At 39.0% G+C, this 25,819-nt stretch overlaps 1 protein-coding gene across 6 annotated transcripts in view; it reads right to left on the bottom strand.

The window, feature by feature from the left end:
- LOC140482022 (nmrA-like family domain-containing protein 1) overlaps window positions 1-25,819 on the bottom strand; it is a 118,830-nt gene that overhangs the window by 32,426 nt on the left and 60,585 nt on the right. For 4 of the 6 annotated variants that reach the window (XM_072578860.1, XM_072578859.1, XM_072578858.1 and 1 more), the window contains exons 3-4: window positions 18,155-18,401; window positions 16,458-16,648 (exon numbers count right to left, since the gene is read on the bottom strand). In XM_072578860.1, coding sequence (XP_072434961.1) covers window positions 16,458-16,648; window positions 18,155-18,401 — 438 coding nt within the window. Of the gene's footprint in view, window positions 1-12,743; window positions 13,171-16,457; window positions 16,649-18,154; window positions 18,402-25,819 lie in introns of those variants that run through there. The other 2 variants (XM_072578856.1, XM_072578857.1) reach the window with 1 other exon arrangement.

The following is a 25,819-nucleotide window of genomic DNA, read 5'->3' on the forward strand; positions in this document are numbered from 1 at the left end:
CCATTTGGTCGAGTCTTGTCTTTTTTTGGGTTTTGCTATGGGTTGACCTAGGGACCCCTTGTTCAGGATATGTCCTGAGTGAGGCTATGCAATTGCTTTCACCCAAGTGATGTTCCCCAAGCTCAGTCAGACTGGCTAGGATGTCCATTTCCATCAGAATATTCTGCAAATCATATGCTCCACTTCCTGCATTTTCCAAAGCCTGCTGTAGTGCCTGTTTGAAATCCAGCTGGGCTTCAGCTAGTAGGTGCTTTTGTGTGGTTACATCATTAATCCCATATACAAACGGTCTCTCAGCATCTCATTATGGTTTAAACTAAAGTCCCATGCATTTGCCAGCTGTCTTAACCTAGTCAAAAATGCAGATATGGATTCTCCAGGATCTCTAATTGTCGTGTAAAATTGATAACATCTCAGAATTAAAGGAATCTTGGGGTTGTAATATTGTTTAAAGGTTTTAGTATCTGGTGCTTCAGGGAAAGTTAGGCTCCAAATAACCAAAAAAAGATATGGGTCCACAAGCTATCAGGAGAATTACTCATTGCTTTTTATCTGCCCCAGTGTCATTTGCCAGAAAACAAAGCACATTATTTTCACATACTGGGCCCAGTCTGCGATGGCAGGATCGAATGAATCAAGTTTCCCAAATAACAACCTCATACCAGATATGCTTATCCCAATTTAAATTAGACTATTGTGAATGAATTTCTTCAAGAGCATGCTTTACTCTCATTGCCACTGAAATAACCCCACAAAAGCCAATATCCCATCACCAAGTCCTTTCCACTGACCCAGTTCCCTCAGAGCCACCTCCCAGAGTGTACAGAACGTCTGACCCTCTTGTTTATACCTGTCAGCCAGGGCTCCCTGATTGAAACAGATTAATTTTCCCAATCAAGGAACTCATGTTCTATCATTTCCACCTGACTGACCTCATTACAATCACCATATACAAAGCAACCTTGATTATCTAGTATTTGATTATCCGAACTGGATTATCCGGCAAGATCTCAAGGTACTGATGCTTAGCTAAACTATGTTATCCGGCATTCAATTAACTGAATGAAATACTCCCCACCTGTGACCTTCGAATAATCGAGGTTCCTCTGTATAGCACAGCAGTTACATTTGCAACTGATTCCATTGACTAGCATTTGAAGGTGCTACAATTGGCTCATACTTCTATAGGATTGGTAAATGATACATCAACCAAGAGTACATATTCCTGATTATGACTGAATGGTTCAAATGTGTAATAGTAAAGTGTGAACAGAAGCAGGCTGGCTGTGAATCCTTGCATTGTTCAAATCTCCTGCTGACATTTACTTGCTAGTCAAAGCTGTGTGTCTGTGGAATTGCATGCAGTGAGATTCAACACCTTCTGGGGAGAAAAATGTAAATGACCCATTCACATTAAGTGTGAAGATAACAATAGCTAATGACGAAAAGTGAATCACATTAATAACATGGTCCTTATGTGGTGCAGCAACAAAATTACATTACGTGGCAGTTCCTAAGTATTAGAAATTATGAAAATTAGAGATAGAAATACATTGATATTGTTCTTATGTGTTGTAGAATTGATTCAAAGAGTGGTTTGAACCTTTCCCCAAAAGGTCAAAACAAATCTGTATTTTCCATTTTTATTTAAAATTTACAATTTACCCTTTTTATTTTGGCTTTAAAGAAAGACACAGGGCACAGTTCAAAACTCCATTTCAATTAAACACATATTTAAGGAAATCTCTGAAGATGTCCATACTTGAACTGAATTGCTTGGCAAAGGACAGACAAATGGATTAACATCTTATAACAGCTGCACAAAGTTAAACAGGAATGTATTTCAGTGAGTGATTTTTAGCCTCTTAAATAGCATGGCAGAATTAAAAAAAAGCTTGCCATGCTAAATTTTAAACAGAAGTGCTACATTTTAGTCATGTATTAACACCAACCTTTGACCCGAGTCCTTGCTTCTGAATAGTAAAAGCCTTGTGCTGAGAAGAATAATCTTCCAAGTCACTACAGTTCTGTTTTAACTTTTGACTGAGAGAGCTAATTTCCTTGCAGTCCTATAGTGCAAAGGCATTGCCTATGAGTTGTGACAAGCACCGTAGGATGCATGAATCATCAATATCTGCTTGCATGAAGGACCAACTGAGCTTGAAGATATAGTGGAGATCCGTAACAACATTTTAATATATTTTTTGGTTAGGATTTCATATTTCAGCACAAACCTTGTGCCACAAGCATTTTCCTGTATCTTACTGGGTAAACATGCTAAAGTTGGGGCAAGAATGAAAACTCTGGTTCAACAGACTCTGAGAATTTTAAAAAAATTAAATTTCAAAATATTTTCTAGAAATGACACTACAGATTTTGTGCACCATAAGAGATCATGTATTCATCATGTCTCCAGGCTTACAGTGAACAATTTCAATTTTTACCTGACAGAGGTGTTGTGTTAAGCTTCATAGCAGATATATGTTGTACCTTTAAAGCACATACACATATTGTTTTCATTTTATCATGTCATGTGACCTAATAGTATAAAGCTCTCAATCATTATCTCCCTGAGCTGTGTCCTGTACATCATCTCATGCTGATGGAACTATGCTCCAGTACACCTAACTTCCTTAGCTTGAGCCCAGACACTCACGGATCTGTGATTATATTGTACATGTGTACATACAAAGTGCTGTAATAAGAATTCATTGAATGCTTCAGTGCTATGTGACCCATGTTTTGACATTATGTTGGAGCTAATATAAATATCACAGCATGATAGTTGCAAATCATCAGTATAACACAGCACAGTGTACTGTCCGCTCAATGGAAGGGAAATAGGACAGATTATGTCAGGGAAAGAAATCAACTTGACCAATTTAATGATGGAGAGGGCAAGTGCCATTGGTTTATCATGCTATTGTCACATTAATGTGTCGCTTCTTGCAGCACAATATTGATACTCCCCACTCCACCCTGAAAACTATGTAATCTGCTGGAGAGACAAGTAGAGTTTAAGGAGAAACCAGCCTGGAAAATTCCTCTATGTTCCTATTAGATTAAAACTGTTCTGGGAAAACAGTTCTTTCTCACACGTTCCTTCTTTATTTGCATGAGAGCACTAGCAACAATTTCCACCAAAATGCAACTTTACCTCATTTGTGCAATTCATGGTCAAGATAACAATCATGAATCTGTTCAGTGAACTTTCCCACCAAAAAAAAACCTTGCAAAATCATTTTCCTATATTTTTCTTTTCTTGCAATATTTTGTAAAAATATGAATTCCATGTGTTTATGTGCGTCTCCTTGTTTTTCATGGACAAATGCAGGAAAAATAATAGAAAAACATTCCAAGGATGAAAGGGAAACAAAGAGAAACAGCAATAGTCAATCGTGACCTGGGACCAAACATCTTGCAACAGGAGATGTCAATGTGTCAACGCTGAGGCGGTTAACAATAAATGCCTCATCCTTTAGATTATGTACGAAGATTTGAATTTATGCCACGTATCGGGTATGTTGTGAGCAGGAATGATTCTTTGAACTTGGACAGTTATGATCTGGAAGTATTTGGAAGTGAAAAACAGGAGAATTACAGGAAAAGCAAAATTCTGTTTTCTGAAATCAAAACAAAACTCGTGAAACTAAAGAATTGTAATATCTGGAAAACCAAAACGTAAGTAAGGAAATATCACATTGATTTCAAGTAGAAGTCTGAATTCGTGGATAATAAGCAAAACACAGTGTACAACTCAACAATAGCTAAAAATATTGGAAAACGCATCCCAGAAACTCAAAGATTTAAGATTTTGCCATGTAAAAACTTCTGATTTTGCTAAGTTCACAAGCAACGAAGATAAATATCTATACTCAACCATCTATGGCAAAATGCAGGAAATTGTCCTTCGATTCTATTTGTCACCTTGATCAGAACTTTTTTTAAAAATTCAGCAATTTCACCTCTGCCCAATAGGATTCATTTTCACCTGCAAGTCACTCATGAGAGAAACAGGCCAAATTAATTTTCATAAAATCAACAGAGGTGAACATTGAGCAGTTTCTATGTCAAGATGTTAATTCTCCTTGATAGTTGACTGACCAAGAGATGAAGCTGAGAATATCCCACAAAGTTTTGTTCTTACTAGTTTCTTCCTTTGGTTCTACAAGTGGTATGACAATGGCATTTGACCCACAAAGTTATTATTTACGAGCGATCGCTGGCAATGAATGTTCTCAAGCAATTCAATCCACCTTCACCAAGTTGTCTTATCACATCATCTAATGTCCATATACTTCCATTAGGGGTCACTGAACAGCAATGATAAGAGCATTGAGAAGGATAGGATCAACTTTTATTTAACCATTCAGGGACATTATCACTATCACTGTCTACTTAAAACTCTGCAACATCGCCAAAATTTATTTCTGCCTCAGCTCATCTGCTGCTGAAAGCCTCTTGCTGCCTTCATTGGCTCAAGAATTAACTGTTCCAACACACTCCTGCCTGGTGTCCCATATTCCGCCCTCCATATATTTGAGGTCTTCCAAAACAACACAGCCCATACTTGTCCATGTGCAGGGAATCCCATTTTCTTACCAGCCTCCATCCCCTCCTCACTGACCAACATTAGTAAGCAACACATTGAATTTAAAACTTTCATCCTGGTTTCCAAATTCTTCCACGGCCTTGTCCCTTCTTATCTTTGTAATCATCTGTAACCCAATAACCCTCAACAACTCCGCATATACTGAAGCAGTCCATGTCTAAATGCAGGAAGACCTGGCTTGGGCAGACAAGTGGCAAGTAACATTCGCATCACACAAATGCCAGGCAATACTCTCTCCAGCAAGAGACAATCTAAACATTACCCCTTGACATTCAAGGTGTTATCATCACTAAATCCCCCATAGTCAACATCCTGAGGATTACCATTGAGCAAAAACTAATCTAAACTCACCATACAAATACTGTGGCCACAACAGCAGGTCAGAGGCTAGGAATACTGCAGCAAGCAATTCACCTCCTTTTTTCTCAAAGCCTGTCCACCAATACAAGGCAACATTCAGGAATGAGATGGAATGCTCCCCAATTGCTTGGATGAATGCAGCCCCAACAACACTCAAGAGACTTGACACCATCCTAGATAAAGTATTCCATTTGATTGTCATCACACCCACAAACATCCAGTTCCTCCACCTTGATGCACAGCAGAAGCAGTGTGTACTATCTACAAGACACAGTGCAGAAATTCGCCGAAGATTCTTAGACAGCAATTTCCAAACCCACAACTTATAAAAGGACAAGACAGCAGATACATGGGAACACCACTATCTGCAAGCACCCCTCCAAGCCACTTGCCTTCCTGACTTGGAAATATTTCATCGTTCCTTCATAGTTGTTGGGTCAAAATCCTACAATTACCTCCCTAGGAGCATTTCAATAGAATCGCAATGTGGAAATAGGTCTTTCGGCCCAACAAGTCCACACCGACCCTCCGAAGAGTATCCCATCCAGACCCATTCCCCTAGCTTATTATCCTATATTTACCCCTGACCAATGTACTAACCTGCACATCCCTGAACACTATGGGCAATTTAGCATGGCCAATTCACCTAACCTGCACATCTTTGGATTGTTGGAGGAAACCGGAGAACCTAGAGGAAGCTCACACAGACACAGGGAGAATGTGATAACTCCACACAGACAATCACCCAAGGCTGGAATCAAATCCGGGTCCCTGGCGCTGTGAGGAAGCAGTGTTCACCACTGGGCCTACCTACAATACATAGATTGTGTTGGTTCAAGAAGACAGCTCACCACAGCCTTCTCAAGGGAACTAAGGACAGACAGTAAATGCTGGTCTGTCCTACGAGTGAATAAAAAAATCTATGCTTATCTAATTGTGGCCTCATGTGTCTTAAATATTAATTGCTATATCATTTGCTTTCAGTTATCTCGACTCCAAGCTCTGAAATATCCTCCCTTCACCTCTCTGCTTCTCTACCTCACTCTCTCCTTTAAAACCTATCCCGTCGACCAAACATTTGGTCATTAGACCATATTTGGTTCAATATCATATGCTTGGTTTACAAAGCTTGTATGATTCACCTTGAAACTTGCTATGAGGTTAAAGATGAAACAACATTGTTGCCGTTGTATCACATTAAAGGCGTTATATAAATATGGGTTATTCTATTTTTAATAATTGCATAATATAAGATCTGTAAATAGGAGAATCGATGTTTCTCCTGATGACGGGCTTTTGCCCGAAACACCAATTCTCCTGCTCCTTGGATGCTGCCGGACTTGCTGTGCTTTTCCAGCAATACACTCTCGACTCTAATCTCCAGCATCTGCAGTCCTCACTTTCGCCTCAATCTGTAAATAGTTGAGTGTAATGTAGACAATTAGGACAAATCAAGGATACATAGAAATAATATTTTTTTAATCCATTCATGGGAAGTGGGCGCACTGACTGCACTGACTCAACTAGCATTTGTTGCGCATCGCTAAATGCTTAGATGGTAGTTAAGAGTTAACCACATTGCTGTGGGTCTGGAGTCATATGTAGGCCAGGTCAGGTGAGGATGGTGGATTTCCTTCCCCAAAAGGCATTAGTGTCTTAAATAATTAAAGTCTTATTTTGAGATTATTACTGAATTAAAATTTCACCATCTACCATGGTGAGATTCAACACCAGATCCCCAGAATATTACCTGGGTCTTTAGACTAATAATCTAGTGACAATACCACTCGGCCTATTCGAGAAATTGATTGCCTCTAATTTTTAGGCTTGGGAATCACAATTCGAAAAATGCAATTCCTATTCAAATTGAGTTGGACCATGCTGCAACCTACAGAGATCCACCTCAGCTGACTGTCGTGTTGACTTGAATGGCTTCCGCACGGCTGTTTGCTCTTGAACACCACCTGCAACTTATGTACAACAGGAAGGCCTGGTTGGTCACATACGACAGCCAGCCTGATCTTGAAAAGTCAGGCCAGATCTTAAAAGGAAACTGCAGTCAACATTGTTGGTGCAATTTAAATCTGACAAACAGGAATCCATGGTTATGGGTGCAGTGTTTCATTACACTACTGTGACACCATTTCAAAGCTTGAAAATTGTCATGAATCCTCAGTGCAAACTGAGAGAGCAGAGACATATTAGATTGTAGATACAGCTGCTATAACTCTGACAAAGATTGCATGTTGTTTATTGTTGCCTCAGAGGATACAACCTTAACATTTCAGCTTATAACCCTACTTGGGGTCCTGACCTCGACTTTAGGAACTCCTGGTCTATTGCATTTTAAACAAAAAATATTAAAATCTATTAATGATTGAAATCAGTTTTAAACAACAGACATTCTCAAAAATCACAAATGATTAATCTGAAGAGTGATGTTTGAATTAGCATATTTATTTCCTCAGCTTTAATAAGCATTATATAAAAGATGTGCTTCCTTTGCTGCAATTAGTAATATGAATGGTGTCTTGAGAGCACAGAGAACATTTTCAAAATATGCAGCTGACACAAAACCTGTAAGTATTGTGAGCCATAAGGAGGGTAGTCATAGATTTCAAGAGGAAATAGACAGGATGGTAAAATGGGTATATGTGTGACAAATGGAATTTAATGCACAGAAGTGTGAAGTGATACAGTTTGGTACAGAGAACAATAAATTCTTAATAATCTTAGTGAAGAGTTTGAAATGGTTGCAGGTGAGGTATTTGTCTTTATTTGTAACTCGAATACACATTCTAACAGTACAATCTCTCAAATGCCTCCCACACTATTAACACCTCTCAGTTGATAACATGTGGTCCAACCTTGCAGAAAGAAGTGTAAAAGATGGCTGAAGATTTATGAATATCAATCATTAATATTAATAATGAAATTCTATGAATTAAGTACTCCAATGAAAATGTAGCAAATTTCAATGCTATTATTTATTAATTATTTTTAAAACGATGTTGTCAGCACACTAAAATCCTACAGTCTGTAACTCACTTCCTTAACAAACCTCGGCTATTGCAGGAATTTCAGCACAGTACCTTCCTCCACTCTCATCAGCTTTGAAACAACATAATGAAAATACAGTGCTTGAGTTTCAAGCACCAATCCTCTTTGAACAGGGTGGTGTGGAGGAGGTAAGTGCAAACAATCGAACTAACTCAATGATGGTTTTTCAAAGATTGTTTTACAATATTACATTTTGTAGCTTATAGTGTGAGTTTGTTCAATTATGCTCTAAGGGTTGAGTGAAGAATACTTGTTTTAACAGGACATTGGGAGTAGGTGGAGCAGGGAGAATGGATTCTGATAATGCCAGAAGCGCTTGGACTTTAAGTTTAGGATTACATGTCCACTGAGTTTTATATAAAGGTGACCTTGGGATTTCCATTGTTTTGCAAAGTTCAAGAGGGAAATACCTTTTCTGCAGATTAATTTATTAGCTACCTGCTAAGTAAAATTTATGACAATTATATTTGACTTATTCCAGTACCAATCTTAAAATATGAAACCTTGTTGAGCCTTTCCGAGAGTAGGTCACTGGTAATTCATGTCTCTTTTGAAATGTAATTGGTTTCCATGGGGATGAAAACAATATGGCATAGGTTAACTTCCAAAATGTATTTGACGAAATGCCACAAATTAGGCTGATCAGCAAAGCTGAAGCCCAGGGAACAAAAGGGACAGTGAATGGAGAGGAGGTTGGCTGAGTAATATGGAACAGGAAGAAGTGGTGAAGTTGTTTTTCAGACTGGAGGAAGGCATACAATGGGGATTCCAAAAAGTCAATATTTGGACCCCCTGCTTTTCTTGATATACTGAATATTAATGATCTTGACTTGAGAGCACAGAGAACAATTTCAAAATAGGCAATTGACACAAAACCTATAAGTGTTGTCAGGAGGGTCGTGGTAGAGGTCAGGAGGACATATACAGACTGGTAGAATGGATGTGCATGTGGCAGAGATGTGCAGAGATGTGCAATGCATTACAGTTGCCAGAGAGAATGAGGATGATCAATGTAAAATGAAGGTGATGATTCCAAACAGAGTGAAGGAACAAAGATACCTGCAGCGATGTGCACAAAAAACTATTGAAGTTGTCAAGTACAGAAAATAGTTAAGAAGGCACATGGGATCCTGGACATACAATACAAAAGAAAGGAAATTTTTGAAGTTATTTCCCAGTATAGTCAGTGGTTCTCTCATATAAATTTTCACTCAAAGTATATGCTGTGCTATACAGGTATTTGATTAAGTTAGAATTATATAGTACTGTACAGCCTTGCATTGCTATATGCCATTACAGCCTACAATGTTTTTAAATAGTTTATTGTGTCAGTATGCTATATGCATAAATGTTATGTTAAATTGCGCTATATTTTATTTAGCTTATTAGAGAAACTTAGGGTGAAATCCAATCATAAAAATTACATGCAGCTTGGGACAAGATTTATCCAGAATGTATGCATGCATTTCATCAGTTTTACCCAAATGAAAATGCAGCTGATATAAATGAGATCAACAGCTTGTCCCATAATGTAGGTTTTCATCAAAGTGGTGCAGGTGACGAGGAGGAGTTGTTGGCATCTGACAATGAAGATTCTCCATGAAACGGAGAAGACAAAAGCATATTTGGGGGAGGAGGATGATGATGACAAAGGCATTAAAGAAGCAGAAATGACTGATCAAATTACAATTAGAAGTCAAGTTATTGAGGTACAAATTGAGGGAGATGGTAACATTGTGGTGACGTCAGTGCACTAGCAAGCCAGAACATGTATTTAAATCCCAATGTGGTAGCTGCCAGAATTTAAATTAAATGAACAAAATCTGGATTTTAAAATGCTAATCATAGTAATTGTGACCATGAAACCATCATTAATTGCCATCAAAATCCAACTGGTCACTAATGCAAATCTGCCATCTTATCTGTGCTATCCTACATGTGACTCCATATCAATGTAGTTGACATTTAAATACCCTCCCAAGTAGCCAGTCAGATCAAGAGAAGTGATAGATGGCAAAACAATAGTGTTAGTGTTTCCAGGATGCCAAAATTTGATAAAAGATTAATATAAAAATAAAGTAAATGCTGTATAAGGTAATAGTTCTGAAGGAGTTAATATATATCTTAGATTGGCTCCGCCCATTCTGCGAGTATCATACAGACTGTAGGTGGCGACAAGGAGTTTTTATTCAGTTTTCACAGAGTAGAGATATCTGTATCAGCTCCCTAAGGTCCTAGCAACTATGTCTGCTCAAATATAATTGTACCTATTGTGATTGGAACATAAAAACCAGGAGCAGGAATAAATAATTCATTCCCTTGAGCCTTCTCCACCATTTAATAGAATCATGGTTGATTTCATCTTGGCCTCAACTCCACTTTCCTGCCTGGCTTAACTCTTTAACCGATTAGATTAAAAATCTATCCCTTCCTTAAATTTATTTAGCATCCTGGCAACCACTTCGCTCTGAGGTAGTGAATTCCAGACTCTTTGAAAGAAGTAATTCCTTGTTTCTTTTTTAAAATCTGTCACCTGTTAGCCTAAAACTATGAAATTACTTCTGCAATAACTTTCGCGTTATCGAAGACAGTGCCTCTTCTGTAGATATTCTACACTGGTGTATCCTCTACCACTAATCACTAGGTACATGCACAAGGAAGGAGGAGTGTGAGCAGCAAACCACCTGAAACTACCTTTACCCGTGTTATGAAGAAGTTTCTTTATTAACATTTCTTTTTGAGGATTCATGTTTAAAGGATTGTGGAGATGGTTTATTTGAAAAGACTGAGGAGGTACCTGAACTTTTTTACAGAAAGTGTTCAATAAAAAGATACATTGGGTTTGTTTTAAAGATACTCTTTTGAGGTCACCTGGTTTAGGGTAATTGGACTTAGAAACTGGAAATCACATGCCTGAGTTTATGGCAGTCAGGAGTTTTTTTTTGGATATTGTTTGGAGTTCTGTTGGGTTATAGCCTACTGAGACTTTTAACAAGTTACCTGACTCTTCCTTTCTAAGAGAATTCTTCGGTCCAGTGTGCTAATGGAAAGTCTGATCCTGATGTTCTCTTGAAAAGTCTCTATGCATCCTTCGTGACATGTCCTGAACAAACTACATCTGCAAAAGTCTTGGTGGAAATTGCCAGTCTTTAGTGGCACCCATCTACATGTGTCAGGATGTCAACTGAAAACCATCTTGAACATTTCATATCTTAACCTTTATTCCTTCAAGAATTAATGATTTTGGTCAAAGTGGTTTTATATTCAAAGTTAGTTGCTGCAGAGAAAGCATTTTTTAAACTGTTACATTTGTGTGGGATTATTTAGAAGGATAAATATCTATGGTTTCATTTTCCAAACTATGCATTAATGCATTATGTACCTCATTGATTAAATCTTGTTTTAAAATAACTTAAATTTTTTATTATTTATTAAAGAAACCCGGTTAACCTAATATTGGTAAGATATATAATTGGCCATATCAGTAACTATGTAAAATATTTAAATCTATGATGTGGTTAATGAGTGGTGGGACTACCTAGGTCATAAAATAAAATTTGGGGCTGGCAGGATAACTCAAAGCTGGAAAGTGCAACTGGAAATAGAGTAATAATAATTGAAAAGGATAAATGGAAAGATGCTTGGCTACTTGTGCACACAGCAGGTTAGCAGGTGATGTTACAGCATATGGGATTAGTGAACATCTCAGGTACAGATAGAAAATTATTTAACAGCCATGGTCGAATTTAAACCCATCACTCAGGGGCATTAGCCTTGCTCTCTTTATTACCAGAACGATGACATTACAACCATCTCAAAGCCTCTCTCTTAATGTGGATCAATACCTCACAAGTTTAAGTGGCTCCCAAATTTCTGACCCAAATTCCTCCTTGGCCCCAAGCCAATCCGATTTCCTCAACCCTGCTTGACACAACTTGCCCACTCCCACTCCAAGTCAAATTCTTCACCCTCCATTCCTATCTCCCCCTGCCTCCCTACCTTTTATCTTAGCCTGCTTGGCACACCCTCCTCATTCCTGAAGAAGGGTTTATGCCCAAAAACGTCGATTCTCCTGCTCCTTGGATGCTGCCTGACCTGCTGCGCTTTTTCAGCATCTCCAGCATCTGCAGTCCTCACTTTCTCCTATCTCCCCCACCCCTAACTTCCCTCTCAGCCTCGGCCTGATCTGGCTGCCCCCTTGGGCTTGACTCTCCATTCAGCTCATCTCTCTTTTTCCTTGCTCTTGCATGGGACCATCTATTCATGATTCAGGTATAAAGCTGTCTCACCTTTTAGTCTTTGGTCAGTGTGATATTACAAATATTTATTTTACAAGTCCCCCAACAATTCCATTTGATGTTTTCTTGTGTAACACCTTCTCATGTGGCACTTTATTAAAGTACCTGAGACTAGACACAAAATGATGCCCGTTTGACCCCAGATGAACAATAGTGCTTACTTTATACTATAGAAAAAAGGTTTGACTCATGAAACACAGAAAATATTGATTGGCTGATGATATGCCATATATACAAAATCATGCATTTAAGATGATGATTAAATCTCCTGAGGTGTTTCACCACCTAAGAGACACTATAAAACAAAATATATCACAGAGCTACTTAAGGAGATATTAAACCAGATGATTAAGGCAAATGTTTGGTCTAATACATATGAATATCTTAAAGGAATAAATCAAGGTAGAGAGGAGGAAAGGTATTTTAGACCTTTATGATCCTTCTGTTACAGATGAAAGCAATAATAGTGGAACTACAGAAATCAGAGACACTGAATACTCTCGAGTTAAATGATTGAAGGTACGCTTGTCTGATGTTAAATGAAGAAAAATGCTTATTTAATACCTCCTACAGAATAACACATGTCTGATACTAGTCTGAATTCATTTTCAGATGATTATTGAGAGTATATTTAGCCACATTAAAAATTAAATTTGGCATTCAGTCATTTATAAAAGCATTCTTGTTTTTTGACATCCATTCTTCAAAGGACTGTGCCTCAGGATTTAACATTAAAGTCAGATCCTTGTTGCGATCAGGTTGTTTCATATAAAACTGGAACATTTTGGCAAGTTCTTGGGCTCCTGGAAAATTCCGTTCCTCATATTCCTTGATTGATATCTGAAATAATAGTGGGAATTTATTACCTCTGTAAAATCTACACATATATCCAGTGCAAGAAAAGCTGTGTAGTACTTAGAACTGATTTTAAATTCACACTGCACAACCGTGGATTTGAACATTCCTAAGATCATGTCCATTTCACTAAAGAAAAAAACATTGTGCTTAGAACCTGGCTAAAATCAAGACTGGACTGTTAGAAAAAAAATTACATTCTTGTCAAAAAAGCTTTTAGAGAAATCAATGAGTACTTGTATATCCTGATTCAGGAGGTGAATATGAAACAGCTCTTCAGGACTTCACAATGAACATGCATTCCAGTTATATGCTAGTCCTATTGAAAGAAATGCAGCTTTATACCTGATGGAAGATTGATTCAAGCAATTGGATACAATTGGGTCAGTTGCATAACCCAGAGAAATAACAGCTATTTGAAATAAGCTACCTACATGAGTGTGGTTCAAATTACACAATTTACCATGGCTTTGAAGGGGCTCAGGGTGCACACATAAAGACTATGAAATTGGACAGGTCTCAAAAATGGCAACAAATTGTGATCTCAGTTAGTTTAAATGATGGTCATGTGTAACCAAAGCTAAATACATTGCTCAACATCTGTATGCTTGAATGGGGGAACAAAACAGTCAGAGGCCAGCAAGAGTGAAAGTTTAACCTCCACTACTTACTTAAAGGCAACCCACACCTCTTAAAGCATTCTGGCATCAGCAGTTATGAACAGAAGTCCGATAACCAATTCTGACCTGGGAAAGACTCATGGGTGTCACTATGTAGAGATTGAGCACTGAGATATTCCTGGAGGCTATGGTGCAGGATTTGGGAGATGTCATCTAATCACAGGAAGCTAAGAGGCCAACCAGATAAACATCGCAAAGGCAAGTGTCATAGAGTCATAGAGATGTACAGCATGGAAACAGACCCTTCGGTCCATAGGACTTTAGTCTCATCCCCTGGAGGCAAGAAATAAAACAGCCTCACAGGAATAATCAAGTAAACATATTTACAGGTACCATAACCCACCAATTTGGCTGCTGGAACCTCAAACCCTGCTCAATACAATCTCTTTCAATTACAGCTACATAGCTTCATCTGAGCTGCACTGCTGCACACCTCAGCCACATCTTACACCTTCCACGTGTTACCAGCTACATGTGTCATATCATCCACACATGTTGACCCACACTTTATAAGCATCTTTTCCTCTTTCATGCACAGTATACTGGACATAACCATAGGCAGCAATATCTAATTCCCAGGGAGATGAAAGTGATAAACATAACAACATGTCCTTTTCCTTGTGTGAAGGTCATTTATGATCCAGACGGGTTTTTATTACAATCGATGAGAATTTCACAGCCAGCATTACTTAATTGATGAGTTCAAATTCAGCCAGATGCCAAGGTAGCAACTGAGCACATTGTCCTCAGAGCATTACTCTAGGTCTCTAGCCCACTTACAATACCACTATACTGTCACTGGATTCCAGCAGAATTTTATGATAGCACTTGAACTGTGCGTGGAAGCAAATATGCAATCCCAAAGGACACACAAGAGTTGTTGCTGATATTCAATTATGTATGTCATCAAAGAACTCCAGTAAAGTTGACATAAATGGAGATAAAAGCATACATTTTCCAGTGATCGTAGCTTTCAGTAAGAAGGATCACTGTGATGTCAAAGGCCAGTCACTACAGTTCCAGGATGTCATGACTGGCGCTCTTCAGATAAGCATCTTTAATTGCTAAAGTGTAAGATTTTCTTTTGCTTAAATGTCAAGTGTAGTGCTGGTCACTGGTGATTATACACCGATCAGCTCTATTCAGAATTTCTCAGACAAAAAGATAACCCATGCCATTCTACCATATAATGCTGAGGTTTGGATTGGCAAGAGGCAGCAGGCAAGAGCCAGAACATGACCGTTTCAAACAAGAGCAACCACAGCCATCTCCTTTTAACTTTCAATAACACTGCCATCACTGTATACTTAATAGCAGGGGTACAAAAGGAGAGCAGAAAATGGATGCTTTTTGGCAAGTCGTTCACTTCTGAATCTCTAATCATTTTTAATACCAAGTCAGAAGCATTGTCAGGTACATAATACTACTGTAAAAAAGCTGTTGTATTATTGCCTTTAGATATGTGTTACTTTAAGAGCTTTATAAGTTAGCGAGCCAAAGATCAGGATACAAACCACAGAACTATTTGCCATGTGCAGTCCAGCAGGAGGCTACGTACATAGTTATTTCTAACTGCAAGTTGTGCTCTACACTATTAATAAACCTCTGAGTTTTTCAAGTAACTGTATTCCCATATCCAACATGTGTCACTGAGCAATAACACAAGATACTCAACAGTCACAATGATACACAAGAAACATGACTCCATTCAAAAAGGAGAAGTCCATTTGATTAGTGTCCCATCACTAAACTCAACAATTCCCCCCAATATTACTGATGCACTATAATTGGAGTTTGTACAATCTAAAGGAAGACTGCTGCCACTTATTGAGGTTAATTCAATAGAACATCTCCGCCCCACAACTTTCACCACTGTGTAGGACTAAAGCAGCAATACCATGGGAACAACAAACCTCTAAGCTCCCCTGCAGGTCACACATAATATGTCACTATTCCTTCTCTGCCAATGGGTGAATGTCATGTTCCCTTGTGGTTAGCACAAGGAATATGCCCAGCACCACCTTTTCAATAAATGATGAACAAGAAATGAGGCCTTGCCGTATCATCCCATCCTGAGAATAAATGAATCCCAACTTCTTACAATATCAAACATTACCAGAGAGTTTAAAACAATAAAATAAATAAACATTTTCTTCTAAGCTTGACCATCAGTGCTTATCTGAAAAAGTGTTCAAGCTTTTGGTGCTAATAGGCCTCAAAATGCATGTCCTGCACTTCAGAACCACATTGAAAGCTACAAATAATGTACAAGGTTATGTGGATCTGAGACGAGTTAGGTAGCTCTTTCAGAGATTTGACACAGGCATGAATGGGCTGAATGGTCCCCACCCTGCTAGAGGATTCTGTCATTCTATGATCTCTTAATTTGCTTATAAGCCAAGACTTTGATGTTCTGATGCAGAATTTATTTACTAGGTAGGCCAAAAAGAACATTTAATATCATTCAAATAGAACATAGGTACAACATTGGCAAAGTTTCAGCAACCATATGTGGCCAACAGGCTGCAGATTGATGTAGATGCTCCTTTTGATTATTGACCAATGAACTTGCAAATTATTTTTTAAACCCACCTTAGAATCTTGAATTGATTTTCCAGTATGTCGAGACATAATTGCAGCATACTCCTCAATTTTAAGTTTGTCAGTGCTGAGACCTATCCCCTTCCCAATATATTTTTCAGGGTTTTTGAAGATGGCCAGCACAACTCCACCCAAGTCTTTTACTGACATTCCATCCATTGGAACTCCTCCCATTGGAATATCTATTGAAATTGATTATTAAATCACTTAGATAGATAACAAAAGTAGATTTGATAACAAACAAATTGACAATAAACACATGCTAAAGTGCAATATGAAATCTAACAAAAGCTAACAGATTATTGCTAAAGGCAAAATACTGTGGACACCAGAAGTCAAACAAACACAGAGAATGCTGGAGAAACTCAGCATGTCTTGCAGTAATGTGGATAGAGAAGCAGAGTTAATACTTTGAGACTGGCATGATTTCTTCAGATTCTTCTTCAGAACTCAAACTGTGAACTCTGTTTCTCTCTTCACTGATGCTGCCAGACTTGCTAAGTTTCTCCAGCATTCCCTATGTTTGCACTGATTACTGTTATTTGTCTCAATTTCAACTGCCCTTCTCACTTTCATACATCAGGATTAGAGTTAGATTACTTACAGTGTGGAAACAAGTCCACACCGACCCTCCGAAGAGCAACCCACCCAGACCCATTCCCCTACATTTACCCCCTCACCTAACACCATGGGCAATTTAGCATGGCCAATTCACCTAAGCTGCACATTTTTGGACTGTGGGAGGAAACCGGAGCACCCGGAGGAAACCCACACAGACACGGGGAGAATGTGCAAACTCCACACAGACAGTTGCCTGAGGCGGGAATTGAACCCGGGTCTCTGGTGCTGTGAGGCAGCAATGCTATCCATCTTTTTTTAAAAACAGTAGGAATTCCGCTTTTTGAATCAGTAAATATAACTAATCAATTAATTAGGTTCTTCTATAAGGAATTTCACTCAATTAACTATAAGGTTTTCTCTTACCACAAGTTACAATGAAATTTAGTTTGAAACTAGAATATCAAGGCTTGCTAAAAATGAAATAAACGTGTCTGTTCTACTGGTTTCTCAATAACTCAATTTCCTAATTATCTTCCTTGATTATTTAAATGTGAATTCTCAATATATCTGAACCAAAAGAATGGAATTAATATTGGTGTAAATCAACACTGTGCAAATACATCAGCATTATCAAAAACAAAAGAACATTTCTGACTTGAAGTTCACATTTAAAAGTCAGTGACAAAGCATTAACTTCACATTGTATGGCTCAAGGAGTAATTGCACCACAGATCAGGAACGTGTGATTAACTCCCCAGTCTATACTGAGTTAGCTGATTTCAACCAGGACGATGGTTGGCATTGACCTTTAATCAGGAAAAAAATTAGCCAATGTCAAGTTCTCTAATCTCCTGAAGGAATGTAGATAAGTGTACATAAGATGCCATGAAATGAAAGGACTTGGGCCATTTTGCCCTTTTGACTTAATAGGCTGCCAACATTAATTGACTAGATTTGTACATAATGAACCCCATTTAGGTGCTGGGACCTATTGGCGTTCATGGAACTAACCTCAAAATGAATTTGTGGCTTCAGGATAGGGAAAACTGAGGAAAACTCGAGAAATGATATTACTTATAATACCAACTGTACAGTATTACAACATTTTAAGCTTTCAAATAACATACCTAAAACATAATATTCTTTGCCTGACTTAACAGGTCTAAACACGTGAAGAAAATTTTCAAAGTAGTCGGGCATTCTCACACTTGTCATGCGAGCACCAATTTCACGGAAGTACTCTTCTATCTCTCCCTTCCCATCAAAATGTGGCACATCCAGCTTTCCATCAGTCAGCTTCTTTACATTCTCAAGCCCACTGAACACAATATGCTTCACGTCAAACTGGCTGCAAATGTCAGCTACTCTCTTACCCTGAAAGAGAAAAATTAGTCAAACGTTATTTTATTCATACTTCATAAATTAACACCACTTGAAAAATTTCTTTCAATGGTTCTGGAGAGCCTGAGATTCCATCCCTGGTCGGTGCCAGTAATCTGATTTCAGCTGCCTTGATCATAGTGGTGGCTCAATTTGGGGCAAAGGGAGAAAAATTAAATACTGTTCCCACTGTTGCCTTTTTAGCTCACTGTCAATCAGGAAATATGTGTATTTGGTTATCAGATAAAGTCAGGATCAGGTTTAGAAATGTCTTCCAAGGTCAAGTAATCTGTAGACATCAGTGGCACTCTGACCCCTCACATGAAGGACTGCTATTTGGCTGGAGTGACCTCCAGCATGACTGAGTGTCTTTCAGAAAGGTCAGAAAGAATCTAGATGGAAGAATTATTCATATGAAGAAGATTCAAAGTAATGCTGTTCAACTTTTTAAATTACTCAGAATATCTTTATCATAACCTGTGTTGTGCAGGAAAAGCCTGACTCCTGTGCAGGCCAAGTCCAGACAGATATTGGCATAAAGATACAAAGAGAAAATAACTTTCAAGAGAAAATAGTGAATGCAGAATCACTAAGAATACTTAAAACAGTAAATTAAGAGTTGTAGGGCCGTCAACAACAGAAAATCCCCTTCAATACCATTTCATCTCTGGAAACAGCATTCTATTCTTCTAATGTTAAAATGTGCTCACAAAATTGCCTTAAATATAATTTGCATGCTGAAGTTACCTCTATAGATAATAAATTACATTAATTGTGTAGTGAGTTCTCAACTTCAAATTTGCAGTATTAGTAAAGAGCAGTATACAGTATATTCGAAGAAGTTTAATATGGTAGTGAGTCAGATAATCAGAGACCACAATTCATTCCAAAGTTCCAAGAAGTGGTCTGGCTTCTATTCCTTTTGAATTCCCTCTCTTAGGTCTCCCTGTCCCTTAGGCTGTCTCTTTAAAAAATCTTTTCAAAATGCATAACTTCAATTAAGTTTTAAGCCACTCCTTCTACCTTCTATGTTCTTGGCTTAGCTCTTATTTTCCCTGTGCTTAATTATAAAGATGCTATTGTGTATTCACTATATTAAAGCTGTTATTTAAAGGCATAAGTTGTAACTTTAGAAAAGTGGTAGTGGCATTCTTCACTGGACAAGCTATATGCTGAAAGGTGTTTCCCCTTGTGGGAGAGTCTAGGACCAGAAAGCATGATCACAGAATAAGGGATCACTCATTTAAGACAGAGATGAGGACAACTTTCTTCTCCCAGAGGGTAATGAATTGGTGAAATTGTTTACTGCAAAGTGCTGAAGAGGCTAGGTTGTTAAGTATATTAAAGGCTGAGATGAACAGATTTTTAATCAGTAAGGAAATCAAGGGTATGGGTAAATAGTAGAAAATTGGACTTGAGGATTATTAGATTAGCGAAGATCTAATTGAATGGCAGAGCAGAATTGATGGGCTGAATGGCCTGTATCTGCTCCTACATTTTACAGTTAACAGGCCCATGATTAGGATATATGCCTTCCTTCTCTTCCCAGGAGCATTGCTTGGTAATATCTGAAACAAATGTGAGAAGGAAAAAAAACACGAGAAAAGATTTCACTAAATAATCTCTAACAATCTTTAAATATATGACAGCTCAGAAAAGAATGAGAAAGCTTTTACATTCTAATTCTATTTTCACAATACTTATACTTAGAAAATCATTATTGCTACAATGAGTGCACACATCAAAACCTGCTGTGGTTTTTCACTAATTCAGAGGTGAAAACTAAACTGAATCAATACAAAGTGTGATGTGGCCATAGATACTGCCTATTGTCTGAAGAATTTTGTCGATAGGTTACAGTCAAACATATTTCTGTATTAACAGAATTAAATCTAAGAAAACAAAGTTCTGACAGTTTACTTTCCTCAGCTATGCAGTTCCAGTTCCAGACTTCTGGAATGCAATATTCATACAATTACCATTTGACCTCCAGTTTATAGCAAGTTGAGATAGAGCAATTCTTTCCTTCTGCACCTTGGTAACATACATTCACAGTGTATATTGTTTAATATATATTGAAAATTGTGATAACAAGTAGATTTTGCTGAGCAGCCAGTATTGCTGACAGCCCAAGGGAAAGGTAATGATGTTGACACGTAATGCTATATTCATTTGTCATGCCAGAGACGAGTGAGTATTGATTACGCTATCTGAGCTTTGAGGTTACATTTTTCGTATAAGATAGTATGGGTTAGCAATTTTTGAGAAGATATGTATGGGTGCTTTATGAAAAATATTTTGCCCTGAAGTACCTGGCGTAATTTAGCTCGAATCGACATGAACCACACATGGGAAATAAAATAGTAAACTACTGTAAAACAGCATGAACAAACTTTGATTAATTAATGTCAAGATCTGGAAGATTTTTTAGACCAGTCGATGTGGTAAAGAGACTAACAATGAGGAGTTCAACCAGAAAATTTTAAACAAATTCTCGACTGGACATGAAACCTTCCAGACGTTTACTGATCTCACAAGAAGCCACGTTACACACCAGATACATTAAAACCCCTGAGGGCGCCAACTTCCTGTAACTAAGCTTATATTACCTATATGTGCTGAAAGTAGATCCACAGCCTATAACTTATGATGTGTAATTCTATATTGAATAATGGATCTCTAAACTTAGTGAAGGACAGTGCAAGCTGGTAAATAGTCAGCATTATAGCACATGCATGAATGGCTGCAGGGCAAACAGGTACTGATGAGATAAAACGTCCACCTTTTACATAATTATTAGCCCCTATTCTGTCTCTTTGCACCTCTCAAGTTAAATCTTGTTCTTATAATTCTACCTTGAACTTCCAACAGTAAAACATCTTAAGTTGAGTTTTAAACATGTTATTACTCCAATGGATTTGGATTGAAAGAGGCCTTTATCAAGTTGTTCGACAGAAGTGAGCATATCGCTGACTAATGGTGTGAAGAAATGTAGCTGAGAATGATAAGGCACAACAATGTTTGGAAAAATCTCCAAGAAAAGATACAAAATTTTTTACACCGAGCGAAAAACTAGGTGGGACTCTAAATCCATGATCTATAAAAACAAATATATTAATTGTTAAATCTCTTTTAATAATGATAGGCTTTTTGAATCTCCACAGAAACAATTTGAATTAAAGATGCTAAAGAACTAAAGCTCACAAATTTCACAAAAGAGAGGTTTGTTGATTTTGTAGAATAAAAATGGCACAAGATATAACTCCCTCTGAGTTAAGAGAAGTATTTTCAAATGCAAACTGAGAGGTGTACCAACTGAATTCCCACGCAGCATTTTGTGGTGAGCAGATGTGAATTGTACGTGAGTCAGGGGCTTAAACTTATTACGAAGAAGATTCAGAGCTGAATTTCACCAAAAATCAAGAGTGAATTTTCAAGGAAGGTTTCTCTCCATTAGCTGTCTCTCTGCAGGTTACCTCACCAATTCTTCACTGCTCACTTTATTATGTATTCACTATTCCCCTACTGCAGTTCGTTCACTTGATTGTGTGCTCACTAGTGACAGATGGGCTCACCCCTGCCAGGGCATTCCAGAATTTCCAGCACAGGTACCATATTTAAATACCAGCTAAATTACAGTCCAAAATACCGCAAGCCAGGAAAACCCTTCACATTTGCAACGTGAGAAGAATCACCCCATTGCTTGTTGGGGCATATCAGCACGCAATTTGCTGACAGGGACCTGGAGGTCCTGGTGGACAGGGTACTGGAGAAGTAGGTTGTTCCCTTTCATGCAGACTGACGAAGGAGACCACCCCATCAGACCTGACTAGCCTGCTCTGAAGTTGCCACCTAGTTCAATGTGGTACTCTTGGTACCAGAGAAATACCAAGCTGTGAATGTCAATGACCTTCTGCAATCCACATGGGTAAGTGCCACCATTTCTTTGCTACTCCACACTGTGTATAACTCTGATACTACCAATACCTAGTACTAAAGCTCATGGTTTACTGCAACCACAGTTTAATGCAACATCTTCCCTCAATGGCTCTCTTCCATTACATCCCCCCAAAACTATTAACCTTTACCCCCAGCCCACTGCCATCCACCTCCATGTTTCATAATCACTCACTTGAGACATCTCACCAGCTTTCTTCCATCTGCACCAACTAACAGCTGTTGGAACTACATCGCTACGCATACCCTCTTGACGTCTGTGAGCACCATAGAATATCTTCCTGGAAGACAGCAGTCCTTTCAGCCAACATGTCTTCCTCTGCCTTGAAGAAAGAAGTCACAGATTCCCAGAGGATGCACTGGCATGGCTGTCTCCTGCATTTCCACCAACTCAGACACCAACACCTTGGTGGGTGTGTTAGCTAGATTAGACTCAAGAGTACATTCTGGTGAGCACATGCCTCTGCATTGATAAGGAAGATACAGCACAAGTCCCTGGCACTCAGATAATCTGCTCAGCCCAGGCAGTGTCCCTGGTGTCTGTTATTAATAACTATGTGAAAATGCAGGCAGGTTTGGGAAACTGACTCCATGGCTGGAGGAATCCACCAATGTTATCGGTCACATGCTAGTTCCAGGATGCCGGTGTCTGACTGTGTCCGTGGACAGGTTGGTGGCAATGGAAAACCAGGTCAAACTCAATGTCTCCCAAATATACGCACAGGCCTACAGTCCACCATTGTAGTCACTGGCTCAACAACAACAGTATGGTGACAGAGGAATGAGGGACCATGATCTCACTCCAGGCACCCTTTTCTTAAGGGATAGGGTGATGCCAGTAGGCACCCAGTCAGAGAAGGAAACAAATGCAGACCCCCCAGATGTCTCCTTTCAGGACACTCTGGAGATGCCTGACACCACTAACTCCATCCTGCTTTCAATCCCCAACCCTGTGGGAGTTCAAGTCAAGGATTAGACAGCGTATGCCAGCATGAGCAGCATCAATACATTTACAGTTAGTGAAAGCTGACTTACAGAACTCATTTTCATTGAACAGGCTTCATACAAAACTCCTGTTGGGGAGCTTTGGCTGAAACTGCTGTGTTACAGAAAGCTGAAGGTGCTGCTCCTTCTGGAGAATATCCTAACTTTCCTACTCGATACAATGCTGTGGTTTTCACCGATCCTCAGCAACCATCAGATAGCCTTGTCGCATCTTCCACTTGTCCAGGGAAAAGAATCCAAGGATTAAACAGTGTCCTCTGCGTATACTCAACAGTCAAGAACACCTCCAAGCCTGCCTCGCATGGGAGCTTCATAATGAGAAGACTTTGAGAGCCCTTGTTCACACCAGTGAAAGAGGGTGTTGCACTTCAGATACAATGGACATCATGTGAGGGCAATCTGACTGTCACCTCTAAACAAAATACATTTCCCCTGCTCTCATCTGCACAGCATTCATGGAAGACAAGCAACTGTGGGTCTTCTGCATTTTTGCCACATCATTGGGCATCTTTGTCTGGAAACGAGGCTGCACCACGTCAGTTGGTAGTTGATGTTGGTCTAGGTCACACTGACGAGTGTTTCTCATCCATTCCCTTGGTTGTTTTTAGCACAGCAGCCACAAGGACGACCACAACTTCTCTCTCTCTCGAGTCGATGGGGTTGGTTCCGATGAGTTCATGTGGATAACAAACAAAGCAACTCCTTATTTATGGGCTAAATGGCCTAATTTCTGCTCCTATGTCTTATCGTCAATCACATCACATGTAAATAATATTTGAACAGTGTCTCTCCCAAACATTGGAGGTCTCTGAGATATCTCTACAGTAACATTTCACATCGTTGACTTGATTTAGATACAGACTGCTCAAGACTATGTACACATTTGGAGACTGTATGTGTGGTAGCAATAATGAGATCAGAAACTCCACAGTAGCCAGAAAGACAACACTAGTGAGCAGCTCCTGGACCTTGCACAAGCTTTGAAGAACATTGGTAGTAAGTGTTATTCATGGAGCTAATTTTACATCTTTCCTGACATTGTTGATGCTTCACATCATCGCTAAGGTTAACAGGTAATGTTGAATGAGATGATCAATATTGCTTGAGGCTAGGATTTTTAGTCCAGATGATTAGTCAATGTGTGAGCTTCACAGACAGAATTCTGTGCTAACAGATGTCTTTAACTTTTATGTGTGTCTGTTTCATCCTAATACCCCTTAAAAAGCCTCATTTCACTCACCTTTGTCACAGTTGAAAACAAAAAGTATTAACTCCACCATCCCGGTGCAATGGCAGTCATTCCCCATTTTTATTGTGATTTGGATGAGTACAGAAGACAACACAGGTTATACTTCACACAGTGTGTCGAGGGCTCAGCCTCAGTCTCGGAGACTGTCAAACCTTCATGTTCCATTCTGTCTGGCACTTTCTACTGACTTCATTGGCTTTTCTTTCCCCCACATTCCGACTTAATTCTTTCCCTTAACTCTCATCTCCCCACTTTACCTCCTTCAGCAACAGGCAATCAACTTAGTTTTGCCAAACAGAGTTACGCACTGTCCCCCCACCATGGAAGTCAGGATGGTAATGATCATTGATGACCCCCATCCCCAAATGCCACAGCAACCTATGTCCTCCCATCTCCGAAGATTATATGTTGAGATGACCCCTTCATAATTATTGTCTCCTCTGCATCCCATTCCTGATGAAGGAATGCCTGAAATGTTGATTCTCCTGCTTCTCGGATGCTGCCTGGCTTGCTGTGCTTTTCCAGTGCCACACATTTCAACTCTGAACTCCTGCATCTGCAGTCTTCACTTTCTCCTCTGCATCTCAGCTTGCTGCCACTAATCTCCAAAAGTTCCCTTTCCCAAAGCTGCATCAGTAATCCCTGATAGTGACCTCGCTAGACTATCAGTGAACAAACCCAGTGGACTAACTGTGGCCCACTCTCTGGACTGTAAAGGTACAACTCCCTGATCCTGATTATTCCAAGTGCCCAACTGACTGCTCCAAGCCCATGGATTGAAATTGGTTGGTACCTAAGACTGGCTATTGTGGGACATCCTGACTGACAACAGTATTCCTGGACACCTCATCTAAGAACTACTCACCTTGGACTTTGTGATATGACTATTTGGTTTCACCACATGCAGTTTTTCCACATAAGTTTTGGCACATGCTGATGTGACATTGATGTCATTTGGTGCTGATAAGCTCCATGTTCACCCCTTGACTAATCACAGCTGGCTCTGATTCTGTGCTCAAAGGCAAAGCAAGACACAAGTACTTTGATGCTACAAGTTCTGAATATTGTGGCAAAATGCATAGCACTGATGCTATAAACATCTAAATACACATAATGTGAGTAAGTGCTAGGGACTTCAGACTACTTTCAGACCATCACAATTTGGACTACAATCAGACTCCACCACCAGGGATACATTTCC

Source organism: Chiloscyllium punctatum, chromosome 10 (assembly GCF_047496795.1).
Source record: "Chiloscyllium punctatum isolate Juve2018m chromosome 10, sChiPun1.3, whole genome shotgun sequence".
Taxonomy (NCBI): domain Eukaryota; kingdom Metazoa; phylum Chordata; class Chondrichthyes; order Orectolobiformes; family Hemiscylliidae; genus Chiloscyllium; species Chiloscyllium punctatum.